Source organism: Acanthochromis polyacanthus, chromosome 1 (assembly GCF_021347895.1).
Source record: "Acanthochromis polyacanthus isolate Apoly-LR-REF ecotype Palm Island chromosome 1, KAUST_Apoly_ChrSc, whole genome shotgun sequence".
Classification (NCBI taxonomy): Eukaryota; Metazoa; Chordata; class Actinopteri; family Pomacentridae; genus Acanthochromis; species Acanthochromis polyacanthus.
The window spans coordinates 35,974,303-35,987,903 of NC_067113.1; the positions used below are offsets into that span (position 1 = coordinate 35,974,303).

The following is a 13,601-nucleotide window of genomic DNA, read 5'->3' on the forward strand; positions in this document are numbered from 1 at the left end:
ATTTCTACCCAGATACATGAAGAAATGTGTGTTTCCTGATGAAAATATCCAGTAATGTACAGGAACAGACTTGGCCATTTTAACAAAGCTCATGATGTTTTTTATTGTTTTTAATTACCTCCTTTAACTTAAATTCTATCCTCGTATATTAAAGTATTTTCTAGTTTTCTTTGTTTTGTGTGCATCTCTCAGTATTCACTTGTGACAACTGAACACTGATTTTCTCTAAATGTTTCTCCAGAATGTCTGCTATGAAAGACTTTGTGCTTCTCTAATTATGATGATGTTGGTTTATTATCATACAGATCTTCCACTGTGTTCAGTACCTCATGGCAGAGGTGAGTTTTGCTGTGTTGTCTGACAACATGCTGATGGCTCCTTCATCTTCTCCTTCCAAACCCTGCAGAAACACGGTAGACATGACACCAATCAACATCTAAATCATCTGACATATAAACTCCATGGACTGAATCATCTTTATTGCCTTGTTGGATAAAGATAAAGATAAAGATAAGATAAAGAGATCTCATTGTCATTCACTTCATTGTAAATAAAAAGTTCTTGAAGGCCAACTAATGGTTTGGACAAGATAAACTTGGTGGTGAATGTTTGTAGTGGGGACTTTGGACAGGACTGTTTGGACATGGTGATACAGACAAAACCCATAAGACTCAGACATTACCTTTAAGATTTGGACAAGATCTCATGGACTTGAACAATGTCTTTAACCCAGGGATATTACCGTGAAGTACTTAAATATTATCTTCAAGACTTGGACAAGATATTCAGGAAATGGAAGTTCTTGAATCCTACGATATCACCTTGAAGACTTGAGCGTTATCTTTGAGACTTGGACAAGACCATTGGGAATAGGAAGTTCTTGACTTAGATATTATCTGAGGGACTCAAAAAAGTCTGGAAGCATTGGACACATTTTGAAACCTTAGGTATTATCTTGGAGACTTGAGCAATATCTTAGGTACATGACATCAACAATACTTCAGGGACTCTGATGTGATTTGTGGGACTTGGAACCTTTCTTTCCCTGTCTTCCCTGAGAAGTGAATGTGACTAGGCGATGGACTGCGCATCTCAGGGATTCAGAGAAGCTCTTAAATCCTACAATATCAAGACTTTTTGGATATTATCTGAGGGATTCCAAAAAAACCCTCCTAACTCCTTACATACTACCTTGAAAACTTGGATATTATCTTTGACACTTGAACAAAATCATAGGGAAGTGGAGAAGTTCTGGAAGCATTCAATTAGGTCACGCTGAGGATTCAGGAAATGCTTTGATGAATTCAAAGATATGAACTTGAAACTTTGGACACTGTTTTCGACACACTTCGGTTGGGCGTGATCTTAAGGAGCAGAAGAAGATCTTGAAGCATTAGATAAATTTGAAAGCTTCAGTATAAATTTAAAGACTTTGACACAACCTCAGGAACACCTTGTACCCCCTCGATGACTTGAATTTGCCGTAATGATCTTTGTAACCTGTTGACTCCGACAAGACCTCAAACAGTCAGCAGAAAGTTTTAGTTTCTAAATTGAAAACCACCAGCTGACCATATTTAATCAGTACCATACAGTGCGTTAGTGTCTCACCATGATGCTCTTCAGGCGTTTGACTTCGTCCTCCTGAGCTCGGTACGTATCCAGCTCCTCCTGAACCGACTCGGCCACCTCTGGGAACGGACTGGAACAAACAACCAATCGGAACACTTCGTACTCAACTTCTAAGCAGTAAAACAGCTTCCAGGTCATTTTAAAGTAATTTTGGACCCATTTTTAGTAATTTTTGAACCCTTCTCAGCCATCCCAGACAATTATCTCATCTTGGACAGATTTTGAACAGTTAAGAAGGATTTTTGAGCAAGTTCTGGACAAATTTTAGTCCTTTCTAGTAATACTGCACATACTTTGGGCCATTTTGGACACATTTTGACAACATTTAGAGAACGTATTTATTTTATGAGGTCAAATTATTTTTGGAACCTTTCTAAACCATCCTAGATGTCTGACTCATTTTGGACAGATTGTGAACAGCAAAAGAGGATTTTCTGAGCAAGTTCTGGACAAATTTCTAGAACAAATGTGGAGATTAGTTTAAGATTTCCGTATCATTACCAGATAGCGGCACGGCGTCACTGTAACCATGACAACCAGTGAACACTACATCAGCTGATTGTGATCCTACTACAAATCCACCTCTGAGGACTTATCAGGACTGATCCATCAGAAATGATCCAAGGAACAACTGATTAAACTGTGGGGGGGTTTCTGAGTCCCATCGTTGGCTACATACTTAGGTCATGTGATTCGACATCCATACATAACGTACACATGCAGAACACACACCTGTGCTCAGAAAGGTCACTGTGTTAGTGGGTACATCTATATTAAAAGGACATATTCTATGTTGCAGTGATTTCTGATCATCAATAATAAACAAATGCGGCATTTCTGACATATCGGGGAATGAGCAGCCTTGGAGGAGGACTGCGGTCTTGTTTCTAGTTAAACCTTCTGTCACTCAGTATTCTCATTAATTTATCCACTTAAAAAATTGATTGATTGCAAAAAATAGTTTCCTAAAGCTGTATGTGCTCAAAACCCAAAGACATTCCATTTACAATCAAATTAGACAAAGGAAAGCGGTAAATCTGCACCGTATAAATGTAATTATTGGTATAAACAGTTCCAAAACCCACCTGCCCTTGTGTTTCTGCCAGAACTTGTCAGCAGCCGTCAGGTCGTAGGTCTTCCTGCTCTTCTTCTTTGGTCTGGCGCCCGCCGGCGATGGCTCCGCCCCCACGCCCTCCTCCATCATCACCCTGTTCAGATGGAAGTCCTGGTGGACACACAAACCCAGATCTGGTTCATCTGCTGTCCAGGTGCAGCAGCTCGTCTCAACAACCACGACTGATGTAATTATTTTCCAATATAAACCGTTTTTCTGGTGTCAAGTGACCCGAAAAGGATTTAAGTCTTTAGAAGAAGTGGAGCAAAACCAAAAGACGTCATCAGAGATGCTCAAAGTGAAACTCTGACCATAAAACCTGATCCAGCACCAGCAGAGCGTCACCATAATGACACCCCAGAACCCCAACACTGAGGTTGCCATGGTGACGGAGGGCAGATTTAGCATTGGGATGCTTCTCCTGCTGGGTGGAAGACATGTTTACAGCCCAGAGTCTGCAGCCATCTGGATCAGGGTTGGTAGAACCGGGTCTCAGCAGAAACCAGATCACAGTCGGACCCTAAAATCATCTCACCTGCTTCCAAAACAAACCAACCAGTCGTTTTCTGGACTCTGGAGCAGAGAAATTTAGTCTCTCTGACCCAGTTCATGTTACTGATGGTTATTTCTCACCGATTCCTGAAACCACAGACACAAATTGGAGCTACAGAATAAACCTTCTGAATTAAGAGGCCTCATTCTGCACATCTGCACGTCAGAGGAGGATTCTGGAGTCTAAGAGAAGATCAACGCCTGAAATGATTCCTGTAAAAGTCTGCCTTTGTTGGAAGCTTCCATTTTGGTCATTTCCAACCATTTTTTAATAAATTCAGGTCAGATTTCAGATTATCTCAGACAATTTTAGGTCTTTTTCAACAGTTTATGACGATTTACGACAATTTCCAACTGTTTTGGATCACCAATCATCAAACTGAAATGACTGCAGAAGCTATTTTTATTCATTTTTGACTACTTTTAGACAATTTCTGAAGTATTTAGGAGCTTTTGTGGTCAAGTTGTTGTCCAAATTTCTGAGCCGTTACACAAGTTTCAAGTCATATTATGAAATTTGGAGAAATTTTTACCAAGTTTTTGAGTCATTTTGGCCAAGTTTCAAGTCAGTCTGCACATTTTTTAATCTTTTTGAAGAATCTTTGAGCCATTTCGACAAGTTTCAAGTTTTTTGCACAACAGTAAGTCTTTGAGCAGTTTTTTCTTGAATGATTTTCAAATCATTTTGGAAAAAAATATTCCAACTAAAATGACTGCTGTTATTTCAATTCATTTTTTAAATTCATTTTGTAAAGGTTTTGAGTTATTTAGAAGCATTTTAGGTAAAGTTTTTGTCTTTTTAGACAAATTTCTGACCCATCAGACAAGTTTCAAGTCATACTCTGCAATGCTGTTTTTCAGTGATTCTCAACAGTTCTTGAGCTATTTTCAACAGTTTTTGAGTCATTTTAACAGTTTCTGGGCCATTTTTAACAGTTTCTGAGCCATATTGGACAAGTTTGAAGTTATTTTGTATGGTTTTTACATCTTTTGGACCAAATATGTTTTTAAACATTAAAACATGAAAACGCATTCTAGGTGACCTTAAAAATAAAAGTGCCTCCTGTAAATGATGGCTTCTTAAATAAACTAACATGTGTTATGTGCTGCTGCGCTCCATTATCACATCAGTTAAATTTTAGAACTCTCCTGCTGCTAATTTTCCAGCAAAAATCTGCTGGAAAATTAGTCCTGAAGGACCAATCTGAGACCAAACGACTCGTTCAGAGTGAAGTCTTCTGGGCTCGGTTTGCCAAATATTGGTATTTTGACAGCCTGTGTGTGTGTGTGTGTGTGTGTGTGTGTGTGTGTGTGTGTGTGTGTGTGTGTGTGTGTGTGTGTGTGTGTGTGTGTGCTGATGACATGTTACATAATACGTCCATGTAACTCTACATTCCAGTGGTGTCAGTATTAACCTCAGCACCTCAGAGGCTGACAGTGTTCTGGCTCTGCATGAACTACACAGTGTGTGTGTGTGTGTGTGTGTGTGTGTGTGTGTGTGTGTGTGTGTCAGACAAACTTTTCCACTGGTAGTTCTGGTTATGCCAACGTTTTCAGTCAGCTCCACCAACACTATGCTATGCCATAATATGCTATGCTAGCCTAGCCGCGCTAGACCCAGGTCTGAAGACGCAAGGGTCTAGGAACTCTCGACAGGGAGGGAGGCGGCTAAAAGGTTGTCTTTCAAATCACTCTGCAGCAATTGGGTAGGTATACAACCAATCAGCGCAACGAATAGGCTGACGTAGTTTCGAGAGCACCAGAAATCAGAGGATGCGGGAGTTCGGTGAAGCCGTATTTATCTCTCTTATCTTATCCTTTGTTTATCTTTCAAGTTGAATTTTAGCTTCAAATCTTTAAGGGCTGTGGCCAAAGCCGAGTCGAAAGATAACTGGTTATTGTGCGCAGCCATCTTCTTGTCTATCCTTGTTTCTATGGTTGTTTACGGTTGTTTCTGTCAGAATCGTCACGCCTCTGTCATCACTTAGTTACGCCCGCCTTCTGACTCTACACTTCATGGTGATTGGTCCGGCCAGTTTTAGGAGCATCCAACCTCGAGGCTTACCGAGGGTAACTAGACCCACCCTGGCAGAGAATTAAATTCGTTGCCGTGGGTTGTCTAGCGCGGCTAGGCTAATACTATGCTATAATATGCTATGCTATACTATGTTATACTATACTAATGTGTCATCACACCTATTCATCCACCTGTTGATCAATATCTGTTGTGAGAATGTTGTGGCAATGTTCAGGTTGTTCAATGTTGTGGACATTGACAGCTCACCAGCACGTCGTGGATCAGCGCCTGATAGGTCCAGGTGTGGTGGAGGGGCGTGGCCATGTCCACGTTACGGTCTGCCAGGACGAACAGAGGCCTCTGGAAGCTGTAGAGAGATAAACGAGAAACACAGGAAACATGTGAGACAGAGCGATCATCATGGGAGATGAGGTCCTGCAGTCATTCATTCTCTTTGTCCTTCCTGATAATTCTATCATGACGATATTTAGGCTAAAGTTTAACTGAACATGTGTTAGTTTAGTTTATAAATACTGGAATGATTATTATGTGAATGGGGAAAAAAAAAATCAACTGATTCAAGCTCATTTAAATCAATACAATAATATATAATTCTATACAATACGGTGCTATTCTGTAGTCTAATCAAGGATATTTTATTTCATAATGCTGTTCTGTTCTATACTATACAGTACCTTACAATACTACATTATGTTATGGTATATTATAATATCCCATACTATACATATTACAGAATTTCTCTCAGTCTAAGGCTACATCACACTACACTAGATTATGTTACATTATACCATGCAATAATAATACATTATTCTATGCTTTACTACACTATGCTATATCATATGATGCTATTTTATGCTATGCTATGCTATAATGTGCTGCACTATGCTATACTATGCTACATTACACTATGCTATATATATATCCTATACTATGCTACAATATACTACGCTATGCTATGCTATACTATGCAATGCTAAACTATACTATGCCATACTATACTATGCTATGCAATGCTATACTATGCTATGCAATGCTAAACTATACTATGCTATGCTAAACTATGCTATGCAATGCTAAACTATACTATGTTATGCTATACTATGCAATGCTATACCATGCAATGCCAAACTATGCTATGCTAAACTATACTATGCTATGCTATACCATGCAATGCTAAACTATACTATGCTATGATATAATATACTACCCTATACTATGCTAAAGTATGCTGCATTATGCCATGCTATACTACCCTATACTAAACTGTGGTAACCTGCACTATGCTATGCTATGATATGCTATGCTATACAATGCTAAACTATGCTATGGTATGCTATGTTGCATTATGCCATGCTATACTACCCTATAGTAACCTGCACTATGCTATGCTATGATATGCTATGCTATACAATGCTAAACTATGCTATGGTATGCTATGTTGCATTATGCCATGCTATACTACCCTATAGTAACCTGCACTATGCTATGCTATGATATGCTATGCAATGCTAAACTACGCTATGCTATGCAATGCTAAACTATGCTATGCTATGCTGCATTATGCCCTGCTATACTACACTATGGTAACCTGCACTATGCCATGCTATGATATGCTATGCTATGCAATGCTAAACTATGCTATGCTGCATTATGCCATGCTATACTAAACTATGGTAACCTGCACTATGCCATGCTATGATATGCTATGCTATGCAATGCTAAACTATGCTATGCTGCATTATGCCATGCTATACTACCCTATACTAAACTATGGTAACCTGCGCTATGCTATGCTATGCAATACAATACGTGTAACAGACGTTCATGAGCAGACAGAATCTAACCGATCACTGACCTGAACTGTCCGGCTGCCATACTGTCTCCGGTGAACAGACTGTTTCTGGCGTCACGCAAGTTCTCTCTGAGCTTCTTATCCAGTTTCTACACAGAACACATGTTTAGTGTTAAAGCTGCAAATGTTTCAGACTTTACACTTTGGAGGGTTTAAGTGTGTCAGAGAACTCACCACGGCCACCATTTCTGCTGCGTTTCCTCGAGGACATCTGATGATCGGCACAGCACCTGATCAATAACACGATTTATTAATCTCAGCTCAGCGAACACAAGAAAACACTCACGTACACAGATGTTTATAGATGCTATTCAAAGCTGATGAGACATGAAGGTTCACTTTGAAAGATGAATAAATATAAATATGAGTTCTAACAGCTGATTGAGTTCATTCAGCAGCAGTTTGTACTTTATTCAAAAATAAATCTGACTCTGAATAGATAAACTCTGTACAGTTCAGCCCTTTTTTAAACAGACTACAGCTCCACCTGGTGGTCAGAGGCAGGAACACACTGGAGCAGGAAAAATGCAGTTAAATCAGAAGGAGCTGCTCTCACCCAGAGTGACGAAGAAACAGAACAGACTGTCCACGATGGTGTCCATGATGGCCTCCATGTCCGTGTCCTGGATGTCCGCTCTGTTGATGGCTGCAGGTGACAGCTTCATTTATTAAATGCTTTCTGAGATCATTCGTTTTTAAAAAATGCCCGGTGATCGACTTTTAGCAGAAGTATTCAATAAATCAACTTAAAATTACGTAAACATCCATAATTCATCATAAAGCGTGTTACCGTGGTAGGATATGAGCTCCTTGTTCTGGTGACAGAGGATGAACATGTCGTCCTCCAGAGTGATGAAGTTCAGGTACTGATCAAACACCTGGACGCAAGAAAGAGAACCACAGCAGTTTGTTTAGTTCAATAAAACACAGGGAGGAACTACTGAGGGGTCCAACCTGAAGGTTTATCAGTGAAGAAGAGAGCAAAGTTCACAACTATAGATTTATAGACAGGAAAATACAGATAAAACAGCTCATTGGGAAAAAGGTTTGAATGAAAAACTGCCGAAATAAACGCAGGAAAACATCTATTACCGTATATTCATATTTATTTCCTATATTTACTTATTTCCACACTGACGTATTTCTACATTTATTCATATCTATGTTCCTGAGAAGACGAGCGTAACCGTGGTAACCTTGGTGACGAGGTTGACGGCGTTAGCGGCCAGAGCGGCGCTGGCGATGTCCTCCAGTTTACTCCTACTGATGGCAGAGATGAAGTTCAGGTAGTACGACTCGTACAGCTGGTTCCTCAGGTCCTACACCCATAAATATACATTAATATACACAAAATACAGAAATAAACAAATAAATACACACAAATACACAAAACCAATAAAAGCACAACATAATGAATCTAAAATTTGAATCATTTTGGACCCATTTTAAGTAATTTTGAACCACTATTTAGTCAAATCCGTGGATCCAGACTAGAAGCTTCATCACTGCCAGAATCTAATCACTTGGTCCTTGTGTCATTTCTGATCTTCCCTGAAAATTTCATCCAAATCCGTGGGTCTGTTTTTGAGTAATGCTGCAAACAGACGCCGATCATCACATAAGTCCCCCTGTTCCTTAGCAGAGTAACTATTCTACATGTTAGAGCAGGTTTCCACCTTTGGTCCCTGTTCCCGTCCTCAGGTTCTGACCTTATCTCGCCCTAATCTGGTCTTCAGATATTCAGACGCTGCAGGAGGAAGACCTACCAGGACTCTTTGCTCTGGTCGAGGTCAGATAATCTCTATTCTGACGTGACTAAGCAAACGAATTATCTCCATGTTCGTCTGTAATCTAAATCTTCTCCCAACTCAGAGAGAATCCTCAGAACTGATGGTGGCATGAACTGCTGCTCTGTCGGTGTCACTTCTCCCGATATCAGTGAACCTTACAGCCTAAGTCATCTGAGTCTCCTGTGTTTCTCTTCATCTTCTCTGGACCTCTACAACACAAACACGTCAACACCAGACTAAACTCTCAGCAGACAGGTAAAGTGAGTTAAACGTGAAAGAACCTGACAGATCCTGTCGATGTTCTCCTCCGTGGGCATCACAAAGTAAATAGCTGGAACGTCTGGAATCGGATCTCTGTCAGAGTGAAGCAGCCTAAAAACACAAAAACTAAACGTTAACATGTTTAACTTAGAAACACAACACAGGATGGAAGAACATTCACAGAAATACCAACTAAAACACAACTGTTCCTCACATTACTGCGCATTTATCACTGTGTTCGGTTAGTGTTTCTGCTCTGCACAGATCTGTATTCTCAGGTATTCAGCAAAGAACTCGATGCAAAATGATCACAAAGATACACAAAACTGACAATATGACATTAAATATCCTAAAGGAGACAAAAAAGACAGAAAATGGCAACACGGTGATCCAAAATCGGTGAAAATAAACACAAAATGTGAGAAACATAAAAAACAAAATGAAACAGAAAGCCACAAAGAGACACAAAACAGCCACAAAGACACAAAACACCCACAAAAAGACACAAAACACCCACAAAGAGACACAAAACAACCACAGAGAGACACAAAACACCCACAAATAAACACAAAACAACCTCAAAAAGACACAAAACACCTACAAAGACACACAAAACACCTACAAAAAGACACAAAACACCCACAAAGACACAAAACAACCACAAAGAGACACAAAACAACCACAGAGAGACACAAAACACCCACAAATAAACACAAAACACCCACAAAAAGACACAAAACACCCACAAAGACACAAAACACCCACAAAGAGACACAAAACAACCACAGAGAGACACAAAACACCCACAAATAAACACAAAACAACCTCAAAAAGACACAAAACACCTACAAAGACACACAAAACACCTACAAAAAGACACAAAACACCCACAAAGACACAAAACAACCACAAAGAGACACAAAACAACCACAGAGAGACACAAAACACCCACAAATAAACACAAAACAACCACAAAAAGACACAAAACAACCACAGAAACACAAAACAACCACTAAGACCCAAAACAACCACAAAAAGACACAAAACAACCACAGAAACACAAAACAACCACTAAGACCCAAAACAACCACAAAAAGACACAAAACAACCACAGAAACACAAAACAACCAGTAAGACAAGCAAAATCACTAAAAACAAACACGAAGAGATACAAAGAAGTCGTCGGTATTTCTAAGCAGCTCAACAAACCACCATCTGATCATCTAGAAGCAGCAGCCGACTGTCTCTGTTTTATTCCTAAATAGTTCTGGTTCTGGATCAGCAGCTGATATATTTTATAAATCATATTCATTTAAATAGAAACTAACCAGGTTGCAGTGACTTAATCTCCTAAAACCAACTGGTTCTGTTGGTTTATGATCTGTGGAACATTTAATTCAACTCATGGATTTTATTTTTCTTGTTACCAGTTGGTTGACTACTAGCTACAATTCTTTCTGGCTGAATTCATGTCTAACATGAATAAAGGATATAAATGCTGCAGTGTCTTACAGATGGAGGGTGATTCCCATATCTCTCAGCTCTTTGACAGACAGCAGCGGGGAGATGATGTCCTGACCGAACCGGTCGTAAATCAAAACCTGCACAGAACCAAAAGTGTCAAACACATGACGGTTAGCACAGGTTAGTATGGTCGCCTGGTGGAAAAGAATTTTAATTTTTTTAGGTGTGTTTCAGGTGAGTTACCTTCCATACTGGCTCGGCTGCTGTGTTCTTCAGAGGAGGAGCGTTGAAGTTCAGCATTCGCTTTAAAGCGACTAAAATAAAACAAAAAGACTCAAATCTGTCACATATTCACAGATCAGAGTCTCCTCATTGATGTACAGATCATAGATTTAAGCAATAATTACAAGACGACATGGTCATCAATATCCCCCCCCACATGTGATGTCTATGAGTCTATATCCAAAATAGTGATAAAGGGCCATAACTCTGTTAAATATTATCGCACAGGTCTCATTTTCGAACTTGATCAAGGTGTCCATGGTGTGAAGCTACACACTAAATTTCGTAATCGTATCTGTAACAGTTTCTGAGAAAAGCTGTCCCCTTCATCTTGGACGGACGGACGCCAAACCTATATCCCCCTTTTCCACTTCGTGGAGGCGGGGGATAAAAATAATAATTAATCAGCAGCTGTTAATCAATCAATCAATCAATCAATCAATTAATAAAACCATGTAGTTTTAATCAGGAAAAAAATTTAAACAATTCCTATTTCAAGATTCTGAAATAAGAGAATTGATGTTTGTCTGAGAGAAAAGACAATAGGAGACAGAATTTGAATTTAACTTATAGAAAAAATACTTTATAAATAATTTAAAACCAGATAAGGCTCCAACTAACAATAACATCAAGAAATCATCCATTTTCTCATTCTTCTGTTTATTGTTTGTTTCTGTTGACTGAAATTTTCTAAAGTAATACTGCTAATTGTGACGACCCTCCATCTTCACACCGAGTGTGCCTGATCAGGAGCCGAGGGTCGCCACCTGACGGAACACACCTGCAATCAGTGCTGCATTTAACTGCTCCCTTTTTCCCAGTCAGATGGGAACGCTGTCTGCGGAGCTCCAGCCTCACGCGTGGGTTTTGGACAGCATTGTGAATTGGGTTCAACCAGGCAATAAGCATTTGTTGCTCACCGTACAGTGGTTATCTCTGAGTTTTCTGCTACAACTAAGGAGCCATAAATTGAATTGAGACAAAACAACCAGGAACTAATCCTGAAACTGAAATGAAGAGTATTTTTTAGTATCATTTCTGTCTGCTGTAGACTTAGAGGGAATTAGGAAAATACCTGATCTGTCTTTAGTGCTATCAGTCTGTTAGTTGTGATTTGGTAGGAAATAATTCAATATTTACACATTTTCAGCACACAAAACTACTAAACGTAAATTATAAAACTTTTCTGACGCTGCATGATTTATTTATTTTTTATAAAACGTCCTGAAACTTCAGAAAAATTTGGAATATTCATGGCATTTTAGCATTTTACTGCTTTCATCACCGTTAGCAACATGCTAACTTCACCATCTAATTCTACCGTTATAAAGCTAGCAGTACGGTTAGCTGGCAGGCTAAAGGGCTGGTTAACGGCTCAATTAACTAGTCAGTTAACTAGCTAGCTGTGCTGCTGGTTAGTTGGTTAATTAGTCTGTTAGTGAACCAGAAGTGAGCTGAAGTGAAACAGAAACGTCTGTTAAGCAGCTAGTTCAGGCTGGTTAGTTAGCCGGTTAGCAGCCTGACACCGCGGGGTAAACGCTCTCTGGTAAGACCCCGCGTCGGTGCAGCTCTCCGCCACCGGTTACCGCCGCTGTCAGCCGGTAAATGCGACCGTTACCGGAGGAAATGGAGCCGCTCCTCTCACCTGTCTGCTTCTCCCGGACAGACGCCGCCATGTTGGATGTTGTTGGTGGTGACGGAGCGGCTGATGACGTGGCAACAGGCGACGTCAGCTTACCATCAGAGAGGAGCGGATTATGAAGAGGTCTCACTCCGCCAGTTTTTACCGGAGACCAACAATAAAACTGAGGCCCGTCAAAGAGTGTAGCATGAAGAGGTCTCACTCTCCCGCTGTTTCCAGGGACCAACAAGGACAGACGATTTTTTTCTTTACATTTAATACAGCACCTTCAAATAAAACTTTTTGTAAATGTGATGTGTGAAAATTTGAAGTTGAAGTAAAGAGTTTAAGTTAATTGTTGCGTCTGAAACATCTCACTAATAAATCAGATAATCTCGGCAAATGTTTCTGTCTGTTCTTTGATTTTCTTGACAGATATTTATCCAATTTGCTTCAAATTTGGCAAATTTATTGTTGTGGAGCAGAGGAAGTGTAGTGGTGAGTTTGAAACAGTTTGGATCAACAATTCTCAAGAAATAGATAAACACTGAAGATCAGGAAGTGGTGACCAAAGCTGATTGTTAGAAGCTTGAAGGCTCTTAAAGTTCTTAAAGAGTTGGCAGTGCATAAATTTAATCAAAACCTGGGTCAAATTAGAACTAAAAGTTAAGATAATTCAGTCGTATTTGTACAGTACTACTATTACCTGAAGAAAATATACTTTCTTTGTACATTGAGTGGTGTAAAGATTAAAAAACCTGTCTTACTGAATGTTCCTGACATTTTATGCAGGTATTGTATTGATAAATTCCCAGACTGCTGAGTTTGTTTAAAGACAGAAAAATGTTCCACACTGCATGTCATCTCTCTAAATGTCTCTTTTATTGGATCTGAGCTCTCTGTGACTTCTGTTCAGGGACATAAACCTCCTGAATTTGAACCCAAAATCCTGTAAACTTTCATTTCTAACCATCAATGTAACTTCATTCATTCTC

General features: G+C 39.6%; 1 protein-coding gene across 1 annotated transcript in view; it reads right to left on the bottom strand.

Moving 5' to 3' along the window:
* The window catches only part of scfd1 (sec1 family domain containing 1), a 34,776-nt gene extending 22,032 nt beyond the window's left edge, over positions 1–12,744 (bottom strand). Inside the window, exons 1-13 of the mRNA XM_022211958.2 lie at positions 12,631–12,744; positions 10,947–11,017; positions 10,752–10,840; positions 9,260–9,350; positions 8,385–8,507; positions 7,979–8,066; positions 7,745–7,834; positions 7,363–7,418; positions 7,192–7,277; positions 5,583–5,682; positions 2,718–2,857; positions 1,612–1,702; positions 327–400 (exon numbers count right to left, since the gene is read on the bottom strand). Of these exons, the coding sequence (XP_022067650.1) occupies positions 327–400; positions 1,612–1,702; positions 2,718–2,857; positions 5,583–5,682; positions 7,192–7,277; positions 7,363–7,418; positions 7,745–7,834; positions 7,979–8,066; positions 8,385–8,507; positions 9,260–9,350; positions 10,752–10,840; positions 10,947–11,017; positions 12,631–12,661 (1,130 nt within the window). The 5' untranslated portion in view covers positions 12,662–12,744. The remainder of the gene's footprint in view (positions 1–326; positions 401–1,611; positions 1,703–2,717; positions 2,858–5,582; positions 5,683–7,191; positions 7,278–7,362; positions 7,419–7,744; positions 7,835–7,978; positions 8,067–8,384; positions 8,508–9,259; positions 9,351–10,751; positions 10,841–10,946; positions 11,018–12,630) is intronic.
* Positions 12,745–13,601: the final 857 nt, after the last annotated feature.